This window comes from Planococcus citri, chromosome 4 (genome assembly GCF_950023065.1).
Source record: "Planococcus citri chromosome 4, ihPlaCitr1.1, whole genome shotgun sequence".
Lineage (NCBI taxonomy): Eukaryota > Metazoa > Arthropoda > Insecta > Hemiptera > Pseudococcidae > Planococcus > Planococcus citri.
The window spans coordinates 65,318,630-65,341,071 of record NC_088680.1 but is presented as its reverse complement, the minus strand read 5'-3'; the positions used below and the strand labels follow the sequence as shown (position 1 = coordinate 65,341,071).

At 33.6% G+C, this 22,442-nt stretch overlaps 1 protein-coding gene across 1 annotated transcript in view; it reads left to right on the top strand.

Annotated features, from left to right (window-relative positions):
- LOC135845869 (pikachurin-like) overlaps nucleotides 1-22,442 on the top strand; it is a 71,797-nt gene that overhangs the window by 4,064 nt on the left and 45,291 nt on the right. The window contains exons 2-3 of the mRNA XM_065364719.1: nucleotides 11,185-11,301; nucleotides 17,296-17,787. Of these exons, the coding sequence (XP_065220791.1) occupies nucleotides 11,185-11,301; nucleotides 17,296-17,787 (609 nt within the window). The remainder of the gene's footprint in view (nucleotides 1-11,184; nucleotides 11,302-17,295; nucleotides 17,788-22,442) is intronic.

The following is a 22,442-nucleotide window of genomic DNA, read 5'->3' as shown; positions in this document are numbered from 1 at the left end:
TTTTACCAATTTTTGAAGAATGGATTTTCAAAGGTCAAAATTCAATGTTTGTGATCAAATTTTTCAATTCAGAATTGGGCATCAATTTTCAAAAGGCTTGAATTCAAAATTTGACTTGAATATATTATGAATTCAGTGTTTGAGATCAATTTTTGGCTCAAGGTTTTTCAAAAGTTGGAATAAAAAATTTGACATCAATTTTCAATTTCTAGGGTTTCTCAAAGACTTGAATTCAGAGCTTGTCATCAATTTTTTATCCGCACTGAATTTAGACTTTGACTTTGATTTTTGAATCAATGGAATTTCAAAAGATTAAATTCAGCATTTGACATCAATTTTTGATCTAAATGTTTCTTATAGACTTGAATGGAGAAGTTGACATCAATTTTTGATCTGAGAATTTTCAATAACTGAATTCTGAGTTTGATGTCAATTTTTGACCAAAATATTCTCAAAGGCTTGAATTGAATACCTACTCATTTTTGACATTTTGACCCAAGAATTTTCAAAGGATTGAGGATTTTCCCACCAATTTTTGATCAATGGATCTTCAAAAACATGAATAATACAGACTTTGACATCAATAATTTTGGGAGCAAGGATTTTTAAAGGTCAAAATCATGATTTTGATGCCAATTTTTGATACAAATATTTTCAAAGGTTTGAATTTCAAATTCATTTTTGACTCTTTGATTCAAGAATTTTCAAAAGCCTGAAAATTTTGCTACCAAATTCAAATACATGATAAACTTTTTTCACTAATTTTTGAAACAAGGATGTTTAAATTTTAACATTCAAAATTTCGATTCAATTTTTGATACGAGCATTCTTAAACATTTGAATTCAGAATTTGACATCAATTTTCAATTTAAGGTTACTCAGAAGCTTGAATTCAAAAGTTGACTTAAATTTTGAATCCAGACTTTGAAATCAATTTTTGGCTCAAGCATTATCAAAAGTTTGGATAAAAAAATTGACATCAATTTTCTATTCTAGAGTTTCTCAAAAGCTTGAATTCAGAATTTTATCTTTTATTTTTGATGCAATGGATTTTCATTTTTTCAAAGAATTAAATTCAGATTTTGACATCAATTTTTTATCTAATGCTTCTTGAAGGCTTGAATGGAGAATGTTGACATCAATTTTTGATTCAGGGATTTTTAGAAGCTTGAATTTGGGATTTGACATACATTTTTCAAGCCAAGATTTTTAAAGGTTTGAATTAAGAGTCTGGCATCAATTTTTAGTTCAAGGATTTCCAGAAATTGAAATTCGGAATTTGATAGCGATTTTCAATCCAAGAGTTCTTACAGAATAAATTTAAAGTGATGATGTTAAAAGGCTAAATCTTGAAGTAGGTACCTACAAATTGTGATGAGTTTTTTTTACAATTTTGAATTTTTTGTGGGTGCATTTTCACTTTGGAGATCCTTCCTAAAATTGATATTTGACTATTTTAATTTTTGAACAAATTTTTCCAAATTTTGAGCCATTCATATTTTTTTTGGCTGTGTGCAGGATTGCAGGACTTTGACGGCATTAATCAATCATTTAAATTTAAATTTCTCAATTTTTTGTGCTCTGTCCCAGTTTAGAAATTATCATTTTTTGGCACGTTACCAAAATGAAAAAAAATCATTAAAAATAGACACAAAATGTCACAATACCAGCCCTTCGTTAAAACATCGATTTTTTAAAACTTTGGCCCGTCAATATTTTAAAAACACACCGCTCGCAAAAAGCTAAAAAGCGAATTTTAGATAACTTTACTCGCTCAATACCTCACGCATACCCTTGCAAGCAGATAGAAACACTAAAGAAAAGCTGAGACGACGAATAAAAAAAAAATGAGGTACGCGATGACGAGAGGAAAGCTTAATGTAATTTTCGTTTAATTAAAACGTTTAAAAAGCAAACTTGATTTTTCCATTTGGAGAGGCGCTTGTCGCTCGCGTTTGTTTTTTTTTCCTAAACAGCTTTTTCACTTTTTGTCGCATTGAAGTTGTTGTTGACTTAATTTCGTGCTCTCATCGTAGCACTCGTACTGTGTGCACAGGTTGGACTGTTATAGCTTTTATAAATGTGAGATAAAGAGATAATTTTAATTTTCCGTGTCGACGTCTAGAGGTTTACAAGAGGCCTGGCCATTATTCAAAAAAACCAACTTCTAATTTCTAGCTATTTCGAGAACCCCCAACGAATTCGAGTATCTGGCTATTTGCCGCATATTCGTTATCTGTATCAGTCTTGTTCGTATCTATATAACCTTTGCTTTCATCGCTTCGTTAAAGTCTACAGTGCTCTTCACCGACTGGACCATAGTACACTTGGAGTGATAATTTTCAACGAATTCCTTCTCAATTGGAAACCACATGATGAAGGCATTGACCCCTTGAAGAGTTTTGGTTCTCATTCTTACACCATTAGTCGCGTTTTCTTTCTTCAAATCCTCATAATTCTGAAACATATCATTTTCTATGCTCTTATATGCTATTGTGATGAAGTAAAGAGGTCTTTGCCCCAATATACCACATACAAAGCCATTGAACTTCGCATTTTACTATCCTCACGCTGACTTGATTAAAGTATGGTATACTCAATCGTAATAAATTCTCTTTTCAACATCATCGTTGATTGATGCAAATTTCGTTTATTCTTTGGTTGGTTGAATCCGTATAAAATAAACGAAAGGCGCAACTTCTATACCTAATCTTGATATTCACGTCAGCTTATACGATTGTTGGGAGAAGAAGGAAAAAAAGAGGATCAAAATTCATCAAAAGGCAAGAAGAAAAAAAAAGGAGGAAGAAAAGCGAAAATTGACGCAACACGAAATTGTTCGGGCGCAGCGGTTATTGCTTCTACCATTACTAATAACAAACGTATACCCTTATACTCTGTACACATTCGCATAAACGCCTGCATATTGATTTTCTTGCTAGTTTTTTTTTACTTCTTCTTCACGTTTCTTTCTCTTTGCTTCTCTTTTTTTTCCTCATTTGACGAGCGAAGGCGTCGACGCTGACGATAAAAAATTTTTTAATTCCCGTCAAATACTTTCAACGTTGGCTGTAAAGTATATAGGTAGAGTAAAGTATAAAGTGTATCGATAGAAAATGATATCGTTTCCTTTATTATACGGCATAATTCGTGCAACGTTTAACGTTCAGGCAACCAACGCAGTAATATCTCGCCTTGTACATTTCAACGCCAACACTAACTGTCCCACATAGAGCACCCCTTTGCCAGACCTCAGCTGGTACTCGTACAATGGGTTATATTTATCATCTACGCGGTACAGTTGTCCTTAGGTGTACCTAACAGTGCTTGTAGTTGAGGTCATTCGTGAACAGCGAACGTATAAAAGGGTGTTCGATGAAAAACTTGACGAAAAATTTGCACTATGTACTTGTTCGATTGTACCTGCCCTGATGAGGTGTCAAATAGATCAGAGCTGAAAACAGAGCTTGAAAAAAGTTTCTAACAAAAAACTGCTCTGTTCTGATTTAATTTTATGAGCTAATTTTGAAAATACCTACGACTCATCGTTGAATTTTAAAATATTCTTTGTTCAATTTGGAATTAAGTTGAAATGGTTTTATTTTCAGGGATGTTTGACTCAGAAAAAATTAATTTTTGTTTTCTTCTCATTTTCCCTCTTGATTTTTTTGGATAAAGTAGAGGATTGAGAACAAGGACCGAGGTAGATTTTCCAAATTGAATCGATGAAAATCAACACTTTTCACGCTGTACGTTTATAATTTTTGACACTTTTTCCAAAATTTTCATAGATTTTAAATTAAAGGCTTAATTTTAAGAGAAAAATTGATGTCTTGTATTTTCCCCAAATTGAAAATCATCAATCCTTATGATGAAATTTCAGTATATTTCGAAAAAATTCAGCAAAACTTGCGTTAAACATCGTTGACGTTCCTTCGACAAACGCAAAGTAAACAAAAAAATTATCACAATTTATAAAAGTTACCAAAAAACTGAAGAAATCTTGGTAAAATTGAGCAAAATGTGGAGAAAATTGCATAAAACGCTTAAGAACGTGAACAAAGCACTACAAATCACACGTGGTTTCAAAATATACATTGTATTTGGAACAGTTTTCTAGAAACAACGTTAGCTAAATGGAAAATTATTACTCTTAAAGTGGTTTTCAAAATAACCATTCTATTTGGGGTAGCTGTTTTGGAAAACAACATTAGCTAAATGTTGAATCGTCACCTTTAACGTGATTTTCAGAATATGTATTCTATTTTGAGTAGATGCTTTGGAAAACAACGTTAGCTAGATTGAGAATTGTTACCCTTAATGTGGTTTTCAGAACACACATTGTATTTGAAACAGTTTTCTAGAAACAATGTAAGCTAAATGGAAAATCTTTACTCTTAAGGTGGTTTTCAAAATAACCATTTTATTTGGTGGTAACTGTTTTGGAAAACAATGTTAGCTAGATGGAGAATTGTTACTCTTGATGTGGTTTTCTGAACATATATTGTATTGGGAACACTTTTCTGGAAACAACGTTAGTTAAATGGAAAATTGTTACTCTTAAGGTGGTTTTCAAAATAATCACGTTATTTGATGGTAGCTGTTTCGGAAAACAACGTTAGCTAGATGTTGAATTGTCACCTTCAATGTGATTTTCAGAATATATATTCTATTTTGAGCAGTTTTTTTGGAAAACAACGTTAGCTTGATGGAGAATTGTTACTCTTAACGTGGTTTTCTGAATATAGGTATATTGTATTAGGAACACTTTTCTGGGAACAACGTTAGCTAAATGGAAAATTTTTACTCTTAAGGTGGTTTTCCAAATTTACATTCTGTTCGGGGTAGTTTTATTGGAAAACAACGTTACCTAAATGGAAAATTATTACTCTTGATGTGGTTTTCAAAATAACAATTCTATTTGGGGTAGCTGTTTTGGAAAACAACATTAGCTAGAAGTTGAATCGTCACATTTAACATGGTTTTCAGAATATACATTGTATTAGAAACTGTTTTTGGGAAACAACGTTAGCCAAATGGGAAATTGTTACTCTTAAGGTGGTTTTCAAAATAACCATTCTATTTTGGGTGGTTGTTTCGGAAAACAACGTAAACTAGATAGAGAATTGGTATTCTTAACGTGGTTTTCAAAATATACATTGTATTGGGAACACTTTTTTGAAAACACCGCGTTGGCTAAATGGAAAATTGTTACCCTTAAGGTGGTTTTCAAAATAACCATTCTATTTTGGGTGGTTGTTTCGGAAAACGACGTAAACTAGATAGAGAATTGGTATTCTTAACGTGGTTTTCAAAATATACATTGTATTAGGAACACTTTTTTGAAAACAACGTTAGCTAAATGGAAAATTGTTACCCTTAAGGTGGTTTTCAAAATAACGATTCTATTTTGGGTGGTTGTTTTGAAAAACAACGTTAACTAGATAGAGAATTGGTATTCTTAACGTGGTTTTCAAAATATACATTGTATTAGGAACACTTTTTTGAAAACAACGTTAGCTAAATGGAAAATTGTTACCCTTAAGGTGGTTTTCAAAATAACGATTCTATTTTGGGTGGTTGTTTTGAAAAACAACGTTAACTAGATAGAGAATTGTTATTCTTAATGTGGTTTTCAGAATAAACATTGTATTGAGAATACTTTTTTGAAAACAACGTTAGCTAAATGGAAAATCGTTACTCTCAAGGTGGTTTTCAAAATAACCATTCTATTTGGGGTGGTTGTTTTGGAAAACAACGTTAACTAGATAGAGAATTGTTATTCTTAATGTGGTTTTCAGAATAAACATTGTATTAGGAACATTTTTTTTGAAACAACGTTAGCTAAATGAAAAATGGTTACTCTTAAGGTGGTTTTCAAAATAACGATTCTATTTGGCGTGGTTGCTTTGAAAAACAACGTTAACTAGATGGAGAATTGTTATTCTTAATGTGGTTTTCAGAATAAACATTGTATTAGGAATACTTTTTTGAAAACAACGTTAGCTAAATGGAAAATCGTTACTCTCAAGGTAGTTTTCAAAATAACCATTCTATTTGGGGTGGTTGTTTTGAAAAACAACGTTAACTAGATAGAAAATTGTTATTCTTAACGTGGTTTTCAGAATAAACATTGTATTAGGAACACTTTTTTGAAAACAACATTAGCTAAACAGAAAATCGTTACTCTTAAGGTGGTTTTCAAAATAACCATTCTATTTGGCGTGGTTGTTTTGAAAAACAACGTTAACAAGAATGATGGAGAATTATTATTCTTAATGTGGTTTTCAGAATAAACATTCTATTAGGAACATTTCTTTTGAAACAACGTTAGCTAAATGGAAAATTGTTACTCTTAAGGTGGTTTTCAAAATAACCATTCTATTTGGGGTGGTTGTTTCGGAAAACAACGTAAACTAGATAGAGAATTGGTATTCTTAACGTAGTTTTCAAAATATACATTGTATTAGGAACACTTTTTTGAAAACAACGTTAGCTAAACGGAAAATCGTTACTCTTAAGGTGGTTTTCAAAATAACCATTCTATTTGGGGTGGTTGTTTTGGAAAACAACGTTAACTAGATAGAAAATTGTTATTCTTAACGTGGTTTTCAGAATAAACATTGTATTAGGAACACTTTTTTGGAAACAATGTTAGCTAAATGGAAAATCATTATTCTTAAGGTGGTTTTCAGAATAACCATTCTATATGGGGGTAGTTGTTTGGGGAAAAACATTAGCTAGATGAAAATTCATAATCCTTAAGGTGTTTTTTTTGAATGTAAATTCTTATTTAAAAAAGTTTTTGAAGAACAATGTTAACTAATAGGAAAATAATAACTCTTAAAGCTGTTTTGGGTTTTTGTTTCTTTTTTTTTTTACAACGTTCTTATTTTATTCTATACAATTTGATGCTTATGATATCTTATTCTCTTTACATTTTCTTGATTTGCAACTGGGGTTTATAATTTTAGGTGATTTGAAGCCATTTTTTTATACTTCGCACACTATTTACACAATTTTACCAAATTTGAGCATTATTCTTTCAATATTTCGTCATTTTCAACAACTTTTCTGTCGTTTTAAAGATTTTTTTGTTGATATTTAACGCCTTTTTTAAAAAAAAAGTGTTTGATAAGTTCTGGATATTTTTGTACAGTTTTCGAAATATCTGCAAATTGAGCAAAATGTTTCCAAATTTTGATAATAATCTTTTCGCATTTGTATGTTTCTTATCGATTTCTTTTTCATTTCCATTTTCGATTTCAAGAATTCATTTTTTATGTCAAAAAAAAGTTTATTTTGATTCAGAACTTTGAAAAAATGACCTGTTTGTTTTAAAAAATCGAGTTTTTTTGTTGGAAATAATGTCTATTTTGCTTTAGAAAACCTTTTTTTGTTTAAAAAAGAGCCCTTTTGTTTTCAAAAAAAATTTCCATTTTGCTTTAAAAAAATGTAGCTTTTTTTTCTTAGAAAAAATGACGTTTTGCTTTAGAAATAGATTTGCTTCAGAAATTTAACGTTTTTGTTTTGAATATTTTTCTTCAAATATTTTTATTTCTTCAGGAAAAGTGTCTCTTTGCTTCAGAAAAGTTATATTTAGCTTACTTCTTGCTTTTTTGCCAAAAAATTCCAAAAAAATCTCACTTTTCTTCAAAATGTGGCTTAAAAATGTGCCTTTCTCCAGAAATTACCAAAAAGCTGTGTTTTTAGGATAAATTGTCAAAGTTGAGCTTTTTAAAAAAAATTGCTGAAAAGCCTCGTTTTTTTTGGTTCTTTGTCAAAATCTCCAAGAGCTAAGAAGTCTTGCTTTTTATTAAAATTGCCAAAATCTCGACGGAGTTTCATTGTTGGATCGAAAGTACCAATTTTCTTTAGAAAAAATTGAGCGTTTCGTTTTAGAAAAATGATATCGAATTTTTTAGAAATGGAGAATTTTTTCTCAGATATACATACAACCAGCCGAAATTTCAGGTGATGAAATTCATTTTTCGAGTATTGGCGAATTTTTAAAAATTACTGGAGCCTCCAGTAGATTTTTGAAATTTGAAATTCCCGCAACATTTTACCAAATGGAGTTGGCAAGCTGAAATTTACTTTGCAATTTAATTTCAATAAGATATGAAGTCGACTACATGGTGGTTTCAAATGGTTTTGAAGCTTCCAGCTACTTTTCTGAAATTTCAATTTTCCAAAAAACGCCACACAACCTTTCAAAAAGTCGCTGGAGGCTCCAAAATGACTTGAACCCACCTGAAGTCGTCTTCAGAGGGTGTTAAAATTGGAGTGCAGAGTAAATTTCGGTTTTCCATCTGAATTTAATGAAATTTTGAGGAAATTTCAATTTTCAAAAATGTACTGGAGGCTCCAGTAATTTTTAAAAAGTCACTGGAGGCTTCAAAACGGCTTGAAATCCACCTGCAGTCGACTTAGTAGCGTATTGAAATTAGTTTGCAGAATAAATTTCGGTTTTTCAACTCCATTACCTATTTGATAAAATTTCGTGGGAATTTCGAATTTCAAAAATCCGCTGGAGGCTTCAGAACTGCTCAAAACGGTTTGAAACTGTTTCCAATCAATTTGGCATGTCGAAAATAGGGTATATCCCAAATTTCAGCTTTCTTGGTCAGTTTGGTAAAATTTTGATTTTTCCCCTCATTTTTGGCCTAAATTTGATTTTCAAAAATTCACCAAAAATCGAAAAAACGCATTTTGACACTTGAAATTTTGACAGGTGATAAATTTTTGTCTGATCTTTCGATCTACTTTTGTACGGTTTGAAAAATTTTGTGCAAGTCCTATGTTGGAACGCAAAATCAGCGTTTTCGGCTGACCTGTCAAACAAAATGGCCGCCATTTCGTAAGTAGGGCCACTTTTTTTTTGAGTCCAAGAGCTAGAAATGTTCTTTAGGACTCCCCCTTTAAGAAAAAAGTTGTCCTGAGGGGTGCAACAGATCCCTAATCGGGCTCCCCGACTAATTCTTTTTGCTTTCAAAAAGAAATCACCGTTTTGCTTCATAGAAAATTGAATAATTATTTTTTCTTTGGAGAAATGGATATTTCTGCTCAAGAATCAAGATGAATCAGGCACTTTTTTTTTCATTGACTAGATCTGCACAAAGTGCACTCGATAGATCGTCAATTTACTCCAATAATTGTCTCCATTAATTTTCCGGCTGATTTGTACGTATTAACACGTTAACATTCAACAGTCAGTCTTTCAAGGTGCATTTTCTCAAAACCAGAGCTGCCTTTTGATAAAGTTTGTTTGATTTTTCTGACCATCGCGTGCCATTTCGCTAGTGTTACTACCAGTCGTTCGCTAAATTTCTCCTGTAGGTATATCGATCACAAAAGCTATTCTAGCAGAGTAATACGAGTATAGCGATTCCTTATCGATACCTATAAGTTTATAGGGTGGAATTTTTTTCCTTATGGAAAAAAAAATAATAGGTAAGGCAGGTACTTGCATTATGATACAAAAGCTGTTGAGGAAACTCGGTATAATAAATATGTCAGATCTTATACCCTCTTAAGTTATTGTTATTTATTTAAAAAAGAGGGCTGAAAACGGGTCAGCTTATTCTTCCAGTCGTCTTCGTACACACATACATATGCCAGTATATAGCTCCAGCTCCTTTCCATGACTAGGGTGCCGCGTTCAATTACGTTTGGTATGTGAAATATGTGTGTAAATTTGGATGCGTTCTATGTGGGTAAAATTGACTATACCTATACGTAAACTAAACACCACGCCGTGTTCACGCACAAATTTTCTTTAACCTGTCGGACTCGGTATACACAGTCGGGACTGGCGCTATATACGAGTACTACACGACGATGAGGGCAATCGGCCTCAGTTGGCCGCGTGCGTATTGATCTGTTTGCAACGTCTATGTGACGGCTTAGGTTTGTTTAAAAGCGTGCAGTCCTCACACCGCACGCTTCCTCCATTCTGCGCCGCACGCCGCACGCAACCCGCCGTCCAACTTTTTTAGCGTAATTATCGAACGCCCGTCTCCGCGGCGTTCGATTTCCCTTTCGCGGTCCACACGCCGCGCCGCCGCGAATTTCTTTTGCATTCGCGAACGCGACAGTCGCCTCCTTATACAGTAGACTCCCGATTATCCGACCTAATCGGGGGGGGGGGTAAGGTGGGTCGGATACCAAAAAAGTCGGATAATCCGAAATGGATGTTTTTAGCGTAGAAATTAAGTGCATAAGCTTGAGAAGACAATTTTTTATTCAGAAAATCAAGTTTTGGCTCAAAGCAGGAACGAAAAATCGAGAAAATGATGAATAAACAAAAATAATGTACTTTTGTACATAAAAGACAATGAAATACTGACTCAAATTATAATTTTTTGAGATAAGTTGGATCAATTTCAAGGAAAATAACACCGTTGGAATACAAAATGCTGCATACTGCATCATTATTTACACTCCAAAATCAAAAATTAGGGGTTTTTTGGATTATCCGACCTTGGTGGGTCGGATAATGCGAAATGTGAGTCGGATAAATTTGTACCGGATAACCCGAAAGTCGGATAATTCGGAGTCGGATAATCGGGAGTCTACTGTATATATATTCCTTATCGTGCCAAGTCATCGTAAAAAAACAATCTCAAATCTCCATCATCATAACGCGCGGTCGACGAGCTTTTAATGCTTATGTATGGTTATATTGGTTATGATGATGAGATATTCAATACGTTTCTCGAGTATGAGGAGTGACCCAAACTTTTTAGATGGGAATTGAATTACCTACACGTATACGTAACCCTTACCAAAAACCACCCTCAGAATCATGCTGGTGGCTGAAAAGGCCGACGATGTACTGGTTACATGCTGCGAATGTGCCTATTTAGACACGCTGTGGGGGTTTTTTTTTTGGTCGAGCTGTGGTGGCTTCTTTGATGTGTCAGCAGGTTCGGATGCTGTAGACACTTGTATGATAAGGAAGTTATTTATTCACCTAGTATAATACCGACGACTGTCTTGCTGTCATATTCTTTATTCATTTTATTCTCAAGGACTAGATTATAACCTAATAAAGACCCATGTGGGTATACTTACTTTGTATAGTACCTTTAGTAATACATACAATTTGTATTATTGATATGATACCATGTGCAAAATACGTACGTATGAATATATCTGATTTAATTTGAATTTTTTTTACAGGACGATGTGACCACGACAGTCCTTGCGAACACCTGTGTTATGAATTGCACGACGGTATGTTTGAATGCGACTGCAGAGATGGATTTGTTCTTCATACCAACGGATATAGTTGCTTACGTAAGTGCATTTGTGATAAATTTATAATTACTCATCGTGTTTTTTCACGTACAGTTAGTTGAGGAATAAAGATCAAAAATGCATCTTCTAAAAAGTGGATTTGCACCCCCACATCCTGGGTCCCCTTCAGGGTGGGCTAAAAAGCCTCCAAGTATTGAACGCCTTGATACTCGAATATCTTACCAATTCATAGACGTTAATAAAGTTGCATAACCAGTCCGCCGTAAATACGAGTCTTCTGATGTTAATAAAATTGCCTAATCGGTTCGCCGTAAATACGTTCGATTGGTCAGGCATATGATGATACGAATAATTGCACCCCCTCTCCCTCCTTCCAACGCCAATCTCTTGGCGCAACTTTTTCTTGAAGGGGGCATCCTAAGAAACATTTTAAAACAAACTTGCCAAAAAAAAGTTGGCCTTACCAACAAAATGGCGGGCATTTTGATTGCCAGGTCAACCGAAATCGTAGATTTTGCTTTCCAATTTAGGACTCGCACGAAATTCATTGAACTGTACAAAGCTAGATCGAAAGAGTTTGAAAAAATTCATCACCAGCCGAAATTTCAACTGCTGAAGTGTATTTTTCGATTTTTGGCAAATTTTTAAAAATCAAATTTTCGGTCAAAAATGAAAAAAAATCAAAAATTTTACCAAATTGATCTAGAAAGCTGTAATTTGAGAAATACTCTATTTTCGACTCGCCGAATCGATTGGAAACGGTTTCAAACCGTTTTGAGCAGTTCTGGAGTCTCCGGCAGATTTTTGAAACTTGAAATTTACACAAAATTTCATCTAATGTAGTTGAAAAGCTAAAATTCATTCTGTAAATCAATTTCAATACGCTGTGAAGTCGACTGTAGGTGAATTTCAAGTCATTTTGGAGCCTCCAGTGACCTTTTGGAAATTACTGGAGCCTCCAGCAGATTTTCAATGCTCGAAATTTCCAGCCTACAGTCACTTTTTTTTGTCAAAATTGCTTTAAAATGTTCCTTAGGATGCCTCTTTTAACCCCTTTAAGAAAAAAGGTTATCCCAGAGGATCGGGGGGGGGGGGGGGGTAGCAATCATTATTCCTACTGTCATATGTTGGACTACTAGAAGTGGTTGTTATTTTGATAGACTCGCACGAAATTTTTTGAATTGGACAATGCTAGATTAAAAAAACATGTAATAATTTATCACCAGCCAAAATTTCAAGCCCTAAAATGCATTTTTCGATTTTTGGTGAATTTTAAAAAAAGTCAAATTTTAGCCAAAAATGAGGAAAAAAATCAAAATTTTATCAAATTGACCTAGAAAGCTGAAATACGGGATGTGCCTCGTTTTCGACCTGCCAAATCGATTGGAAACGGTTTCAAGCCGTTTTGAGCAGTTTGGAGCCTCCAGTAGATTTTTGAATTTTGAAATTTTCGCGAAATTTCATTAAATGCAGTTTGAAATCCGAAATTCACTCTGAAAACTAAATGAAGTCGACTCCAGATAGATTTCGAGTCGTTTTGGAGCCTCTAGAGACTATTTGGAAGCCACTGGAGCCTCCAGCAGATTTTTGAAATTCAAAATTTACGCTGCACTTCAACTTAAACACAACATTAAGTCAACTGCTGATGAGTTTGAGTCACTTGAGCGCCTCCAACAACTTTTTGGAAATTACTGGAGCCTCCAGCAGATTTTTGAAACTTGAAATTTTCGCAAAATTTCATCAAATGAAGTTTGAAATCCGAAATTCACTCTGAAAACTAATTTCAATACGCTATGAAGTCGACTACAGATCGATTTCGAGTTGTTTTGGAGCCTCCAGAGACTATTTGAAAGCCACTGAGCGTCCAGCAGATTTTAAAAACTCGAAATTCATGCTGCACTTTAACTTAAAGACGATATTAAGTCGACTGCTGAAGAGTTTGAGTCACTTGAGCGCCTCCAACAACTTTTTGGAAATTACTGGAGCCTCCAGTAGATTTCTGAATATTGAAATTTCAACAAAATTTCATGACAAGTAGTTGGAAAGCCAAAAATTCATTCTGTAAGCTAATTTTTAATACGCCATGAGTCGACTTCAAATAGATTTCAAGTCGTTTTGGAGCCTCCACAGACTATTTGGAAGCTACTGGAGCCTCCAGCAGATTTTTAAAACTCGAAATTCATACCGCACTCCAACTTAAACACGATATTACGTCGACTGCTGAAGAGATTAATTTATTTTAGACCCTCCAGCAACTTTTTGAAAATTCTTGGAGCCTCCAGTAGATTTTTGAATCTTAAAATTTCAACAAAATTTCATGACATGTAGTTGGAAAGCCGAAATTTATTCTTTAAGCTAATTTTCAATACGCTATGAAGTCAACTGCAGGTAGATTTCAAGTAGTTTTGGAGCCTCCAGAGACGATTTGGAAGCTACTGGAGCCTCCAGAAGATTTTTAAAACTTGAAATTCACGCTGCACTCCAACTGAAATACGCTATTAAGTCGACTGCTGAAGAGTTTAAGTCACTTGAGAGCTTCCAGCAACTTTTTGAATATTCTTGGAGCCTCCAGTAGATTTTTGTACGTATCTTGAAATTTCAACTAAATTTCATGACATGTAGTTGGAAAGCCGAAATTTTGCCAATTTTCAATACGCTATGAAGTCAATTGCAGGTAGATTTCAAGTAGTTTTGGAGCCTCCAGAGACTATTTGGCGATTTTTCAATGCTTGAAATTCCCCAAAAAAATTACTGCACAGAGCTGGAGATTCAAAAGCTTATTCTGCACTCCAATTTCAACACGCTATCGAGTCGACTGTAGGTGGGTTCAAATCATTTTGATTAGTAAAATGTTGATTTGTTCCCCTCATTTTTGGCTTAAATTTAAACGTGATTTTTATTTCATTATAACGCAAAACACTAAAAGCGATAACTTCTTCTACACCTTTATAATGTTAAAGTTTTTTGGAACTTGAGTGAAATTTTTAAAATTTTAAGATCTATTTCTCATAAAATCTATTCAACAGCTTCAGGAGCTGGGAGGTCAAAAATGCAAAACTTCAAAATAAGAAAACCACTCCTAATAGTTCAGCATATGACAATAGGAATAATTTCACCCCCCCCCATCCTCTGGGACAACTTTTTTCTTAAAGAGGACATCCTAAGGAACATTTAAAAGCGAGTTTGCCAAAAAAAAGTCGCTGGAGGCTCCAAAATGAATTGAACCAGCCTGCATTCGACTTGAATAACGTGTTGAAATTAGAGTGCAGATGAGTGAACTGATTTACAACTCAGTTTTGTAAAATTTTATGGAAATTTCGAGCATTGAAAATCTGCTGGAAGCTCCAGTAATTTTCAAAAAGTCGCTAGAGGCTTCAAAACGATTTAAAATTCACGTGCAGTCGACTTCATAGCGTATTGAAATTAGTTTACAGCATGAATTTCCGCTTTCCAAGTATACATTTGATGGAATTTTGTGAAAATTTCAAATTTCAAAAATCTGCTGGAGGCTCCAGAATTGCTCAAAACGGTTTGAAACCAGCTCCAATCGACTTGGCAGGTCGAAAATAGAGTAGGTATATCTCAAGTTTCAGCTTTTCAGGTCAATTTGGCGCTATTTTGATTTTTTTTCTCATTTTTGACTCAAATTTGATTTTCAAAAATTTACCAAAAATTGAAAAATGTACTTGAGTGCTTGAAATTTGGGCTCATGATGAATTTTTGTATGATTTTTCGATCCGGCTTTTACGTTGGAAACCAAAATTTATGATTTTTGGCTGACCTGCCAATCAAAATGGCCGCCATTTTGTTAGTGGAGACAATTTTTTTGGGGGGCAAGTTTGCTTTAAAATGTTTCTCAGGATGTTTCCTTTTTAAGAAAAAAGTGGTCCTAGGATCGGAAGGGCAAAGAGGGAATCGAAAGAAGTCTCAAGATCCACCAGTACTGTAGCATCAATTTTAGCTGCTGAATTATTAATTTCTTGATTGTAAGCGAAAGAATTTTCAACATTTCAAAGGCTCGTTACTCATATGAATAAAAAAAAATCAAAATTAGATCAAATTATTATGAGAGACTGAAATTTGGTTTATAGCTCTACCTTATTTATGACCTCTCGAGTCGATTTTTGATTATTTTGAAGTACCTATTCTGGAGCATGTACCTGATTTTCGGTTTCTCTAGTTTGCTATAAAGTTTGCAAAAAAAAACTGATAAGGATTTTCAGATTATTCTGTTTTAGAAAAAAACAAAACGAAATTCAGCATATATTTCATAACTCGAATTTAGCATCATTGTGACATTTTTTATCAATTTTGATACTCACTTTCAAAAAACCTTTGTGCCAGTTCAAATTCATAATTTCTTTGAAGAATGAAAAATTAACCATTCGCAAACTCGTGTACGAAAAACGTTAAAAATTGATTTATTTTGGCAACAGAGATTTTCGTCGGCGGTGTATTTTGAGGTGCTCTGTGTCGATTCCCCTTTATCCGTTCAAAAATGTTATTGCAGGCTGGAGGGGGGGGTGAGGGGAGAGACTACGGGCAGAGTTGACGTGATACATCGAAAATTTCATCCTGATTATAACGAAAAGCTTCAAAATAAATTCGTGTTCTCACTATAAGTTAGAAACTTTGACTGAGGTACTAGTGAGGAGGAGAGGGGACTAGATTGGGATCAGATGAAAAAAATCAGGTTATTTTTGTCACAAGCGATTTCGAAAACATGGAATTGGATTATATCACACAATTTATTTGTTAAAAGATTCCTTTTTGATTACCCAGTGAAATTACTACGTTATTCCTGTTTTTATACCTTCCAGTCAGTCGAAAAAAATGGGTTTAATTTTCACCCATTGACGGATTATTCTCGAACTTTTGGCGACATCTGCAGGCCCAAAAATTAACATAAATACAATTTTAAAATGTTACCGAAACCATTTTTTCACCATCTTTCCAACAAAATTATCAAAGCGTGATCTTATGTAAATACTTTTTGGGCATAAAAACTCCCAGTTTTGATCAAATTAAGGAAAAAATTCAAAACTGTAGAAGTGAGGTAGCATCGAATGGATGCCTTGTTCAAATATTGGTTTATTTTTTCGACACGACCACATTTGCCTTCACCGTCCTCCTCTGCTCTTTTACAGTAGATTCTAAACGTGACCAAAATAAATTGTTGCTCGTGGGATTTTTCAAGGCACTGATTATTGAGTTTGAAAATCTACGTGTACCATTTTTTTGATGCGATTAAACTTCTTAGTGCTTCCTCCCTCCCACCCTTCCTTCCTTAAGCTACTTCAAATTTGAAAAATCGGTTTTTTGAGTCATGATTTTATGACATTATTACCCACTCTAGATGTGTAGGTATTTGGAATTGGAAACGTTGCTCGGCAAAAAATGGTAAAAAAAATTGAAAAATCCTTCTACTGTAGTATTATGACGATATTTTCTAAAAAGTAGATCGTTTCTCTCAGCAGTATATTCGTTAAATTGTCAGATTTTATTATAATTTTGTAACGTAACGTTGGTAATTCGAACACTAGTCTATTTCGTACCTACCTATGTATAGGTATTACATTGAACGTATCATTGTAGTTGGTATTTGCCTACTATTATAGTTGAGATACACCGCCACTGTGCACCATACTGTATAGTATACACGATACAAGGTGTAGATGTACGAGAAGTAAATTTTACGTAAGTGTATGTGTAGGTATCATGTATCAGGTGTAACGTTTTCGAGGAAATAAAATCGATAGTACGCCGCGCTGCGTCGTGTTCGTGCTTCAGATTTGTTGAAAAGAATGGTGGATGGCGCCGCGCCGACGTTATATAGGTAGAGCAGACCTAGCTATGATAATCATCGTCTGTATCGTCTAACGTGTAAAATAATAAGATGCTTATCTATATACCTTCTAATAACAAAATGTCTTCCTTCATTGTCTTCAACCTAAGTTAGATACACTCCGAGCAATTGACCACTGATTAGTATGCTAGTGCTAATTATAAATGTATTATTTTGTTTCATTGCAGTGATAAATGGCACCAGCGAACCAATCATAAAGAATAACATATCAGAAGTAGACGACCGAGCCGATATAATATATCAAAAAGATACCTCATTCTCGGCCGTCTTAGACACTCGTAAAGAAGCTGCCCCCGTAGATAGTAACGCCATCGAAGATGCAGTTCATTTCATCACATCGACAGCATCTACCAGCAGTATCTCCATTTCTTCTCCTTCAGCTGCTGCTGCTACCAGTACCACCAATTCGTCTGTTATATCAACCATCACTGAATCTTCCACTGCTAATACGAGTAATACCAGTACGTTTGCAAGATCGTCGAGCAATCAAAACTTAGTACGAAATAGTGACTCCACAACGTGCCTTAAAAATTGCGGTGCTGGTACTTGCATTGTTCAAGTATCCGATGCAGATACGGATTCTGATGCGGATGCTGATGATGAGTCGAATCAACGTTGCCAGTGTGTGCTGGGGAAAAGTGGTCCTAATTGTCAGACAGGTAAATTATGAAATACCTAGTGGTAATTTTTCACTGATTTGATAGTCGAAGAACATTGTAGAGTTTAGAGGGTGAATCGGTTCTTGAAACTGACCTGTGAAAGACGCGTCTTACATTAGGGATCAAAACCTGCAAGGAAAAATTTTCAGACTGCTAGTTCACCTCTTACCGCTTTAAAACAGGTGAAATTAGTTTTTCTGTTGACAATTTTCAGCTTAGGCAGTTATCAACAGATTTTTTTCAAATTTTCAGGGATGCTAGACCGTGCTGAGGGTTATTCATGAACATTTTTCGTTTTTTCAAGGGCTTTTTTGATAACTTCCTTCGAAGGGGCTATCACAAAAACTATGAAATCGCATATCCCTAAAAAACACACAACACTGTGAAAAACTCTCCAAAATGCTGTAAAAAGAGCTAAGCCCCCCCCCCCCCCAATCACTAAAAATTGAAGACGTCATAACAAAAAGGACATATGTGAAAAAGTTGTACTTTGAGAAGGAGCTGTTTGAAAGTTTGTGTGCTTGTGAAGAGTGTACTGCATTCAGTAAAATTATAGTACAATCCCTGTACTATAATTTTACTGAATGTGGTACACTCTTCACAAGCACACAAACTTTCAAACAGCTCCTTCTCAAAGTACAACTTTTTCACATATGTCCTTTTTGCTATGACGTCTTCAATTACCCAAAAAATATTTGGTGAAATTTTTGGAAATTGCGCTAAAATGATTTAAAAGAACTTCAAAAAACAACCACTGAAAAATAATAATTACCAAAAACAGTTGGAATTTTTAAAAAACGTGTCCATATCCAAAAGGTATTTGTGAAAAAATCTTAAAAACAGATAGTGATGTTATGAGCATATGCTCACTGAGCATATGCGCGCATTTGCGCCCAAAAATTTTGAGCAAATGCGCGAAGTATGCGCGATGAAAAAATCATGCGACATATCAAAATACAGGCCAGAGGTCGCTATTGATGAATAAACTAATAAAAACGGTATAAACTCAACTCACCTCCCCCAAAGTCAGAAAATGAAATTATTTGAGCCATTTTTTCTGTATTTCATAACAATTTCTCGGTAAAGAGTGATGAATTTTGGTTTTATTTGATTCCCAACTTTTAAAATATTTGAAAAAGTTGTCCTTCAGAAAGTTCTGCTGTTTTCCCCTTTTTTTCATGATGTCCTGCTTGTTTGACTTTTGTAGCCTACTAGATCACTTTCACTTCTTCTATTTTTGAATCATGAAACAAAATTTGAGACTCCCCCTTCTGAAAAATATTCAAGTATTTTTAGAAGAAAATGGTAAACTTCAAATGAGGATTCCAGGTGATTTTAATAGGGTTCCCCTATTAGTGGAGAAACCCTACAAATTTTTGTACTTCCCATATTTTATTCTTTCTTATTTTATTATTGTTTTTTTTTTGAAAATATGAATTTCTAAAAATTTTCTGCCAAGTGATGATAAATTTGAGGGAAGGAGGAGAACATCTAAACATCTGTAAACTTTGAATTGAAAAAAAATCAAAATGCTTTCTGAAGTAGTGAAAAAATAATATCGAACCCCTCCTCTCCCCCTTTCATTCAAAATATAAAATTTGAGAAATTGTCTTGCTATATTGTCTTTTTTACCATTTCTTAACTATGGAACAAAAATTTGAGGGCTCCCCTTTCTGAAAATATTGAAGCAGGTACGAGTATTTTTGGAAAAATTGCTTGTTTTTTCATATTTTGAACCAAAAATTTTTCAATTTCCATTTTATTCTTCCCTTATTTTCGATATTTTAATTTCTAAAAATTTTCACTCAAATGATGATAAATTCGGAAGAAAAGGTCCAAACATTTGAAAATTTCGAATTCAAAAAGAAATCAAAATATTTTCTGAAGCAGTGAAAAAAATCGATTGCAATATTATTGAACTCCTCTTCCTTCCTTTTAAAATAAAATATGAGAAATTGTCCTGCTTTTGCCCTATTTTTTCATGCTTTTCCGTTTTTTGGGCAACTTTTCTTGTTGAAAATCACAAATAGAAGCAAATAACGTCCATTTGTGGAATTTGCGCGCAAATGCGCGCAGGCAAATGAATATGCGCGCATTTTAACATCACTAAAAACAGATTAGAATGTTGTGAAAACACTAAAAAAAAAAAAAAAAAAAAAAAAATGAAAATTACTGAAAATTATCAAAAAGTGATAAATAATATGTTGCCAAGAACAATGTGTTTGTAGCATGAATTATCGAAATTATTGGTTCAGATCTTACCTAAAATTGCCAACAGGTGTAATATTTTGTCAAAAACTGCTGAAAAAACCTTTTTGGTAAAATTTCCGGAAAATGTTGCATTTTTTGGTGCAAATGAAATCTGGTTTTATTTTTGTCAAAATTGCAAAATAAAATATTGTTTAATTTCAAAATTACTAAAGAATCTGACTTTTTTGCAAAAATTGTAGGTAAATAGTCATACAAAGAAGGTGGTTCAAAAAGTAAGTTTCCCATTCTCGTTTTTCGGGGTTGGTTTGCACTGATCGCGCTGAAATTTCTACCACGGATCAGTGATACTGTGGTTAGTATTTAGTGAAAGTTTCGTTGGAATCGGTTGCATTTTGCGTGTTTTATAGGTGCATAACCATTACGACGACACACGAACCTCCGTCCAAGATGAAACTGAGGGGTGTGATGGAGTTTTTTTACCCTTTGAGCAAATCTCCGATCGAATTTTTCCAAAAGGGAACACCATAAATGAAGTTTGATGCCTGGACAATTTGATGAAACTCCAAAAAGCAATTCGAAACAAATACCATAGCCTAAAAATTAGTGCTCCTTTTGGACAACGTTAAGCCTTATTTCACTAACAAAATGCAGGGCATGATCAAAATTTTTAAATGGGAATTTGGTAAACGATTAACCACCCTGCCAACAGCCCCTCTGTTTCATTGTGTGATTTTTCAATTTTTCGTCACTCAAAATTGACTTTGAATGGAAAAAACGAAGAAATCTAACTTGTTGTGAATGAGTAAATAGTGCAAGTTGGACGGGACATTTTGGAACGCGCAATTTACAATCTTGTGCCACGACAGAACAAATGCATCAATCCGTTAGGTGAATACACTGAAAGTTGCATTAAGACCTCCTCTTTCCAATGATGTATTTACTTTTTCATTTTGATGACATATTGTATGTTTTACGAGCATGGGAAACTTACTTTCTGAACCACCTTTGTACTTTGGGGTGAGAATAATTTTTTTTGGTCAAATATACAAACACACTGTTTTTTTAAATTGTCAAAACGTTTTTTTTTTCAAAATAGCCAAAAATTTGTATTTTTTTCAAAATTGCGAAAAATGTACTTATTGTTTTTTGAACAATCTAGAATCTCCCACAAATTTTGTTTTTTGGCAGAATTGCTCAAAAATTTTTTTTGGTCCAAATTTTCTGGCAACTTTGCTATTTAGTAAGAAACTCCCATCCAAATTGCAAAAAGAAGAAAAAACTTACGTTGCCAAATTTCTGCCAAAATTTCAAAAACATTTTATACCTAAAAATTATGGACCCATTTTTCATAAATTCTCAAAAAGTCATATTTTTTTGCCATAATTGGCTCAAATTTGAAAATTTCTACGATGTTTTTCAGTTTTGTTGCGAAAAATCTGCATATTTTGCCGAAAAATATCATCTTTTTCACCAAAATGTGACAAATTCCACTTTTTTTGTAAATGATGTAAAAAATGAAGAGCACACTTTTTTTCAAAATAGTCGAAAAAAGTTTGTTTTTCATCTAAATTGCTATAGAAAGTCATATTTTTGTCAAAATAGCAGAAAAACACTTTATGAGTACCTAATTAAAGTTTCTCCAGAAAATCTTGTATTTTTGTCCAAAAAAACGTTTTTTTTTTAATGAAAATTACCAGAAAATCTTACTTTTTTGCCAAAATTGCGAATAAGAAAAAACAAAAATAGGTCAACATTTCTTCAAAATCTTGCTTTTTTGCAACATGAATATTTTTATTTGTCGAAGTCGCAAAATAATCAAGTACCTATTAAAATAAGTAAAAATAAATCCTATTCTTTTTTGCTCAAATTTTCAAAAAACCTTACTACTTTATTTTTGTAAAATTGTAAAAAAGACCCTATTTTGCCAAAATTGCCAAAAAAAAACCGGTATTTTCCAATTTGCTACTAAGTTTTTTTTTCAAAAAATCCCAAAAAGATCTGTTTTTTCTTGTCATAATTTGTCTAAAAGTCTACTTCTTGTTTGTTAAAATTACCAGGTCTTTTTTGTCACTTATTCATCTTTTTTGGGGACACAATAATTCTCAAAAGTTGCGAGTCCATAATTTTTTGTACCCCTTTTCCACCCCTAACATCCAAAAATAATTTATTTTTGCCTTATTTGTTGAAAAAGGTCTCTTTTTGTTCCAAAATTGCCAAACAAAAGTTCTGTTTTTTTTGGCCAAATTTGCTCAAATCAAAAAGTGTCAATTATTTGTATGTGAAAAAAGTGGTCAAAAAGTGTCAGTGGGGGGAAGGGGGTTTGTCAAAAAGTGTGAATTTTTGGAAAAGTGGTAAAGTTTCCATTTTAGGCACAATAATTGTCAAAAATTGCTCATTTTTGGTGGAATCATCAAAAAAGGTAAATTTTTGTCAAACAGCCCTGT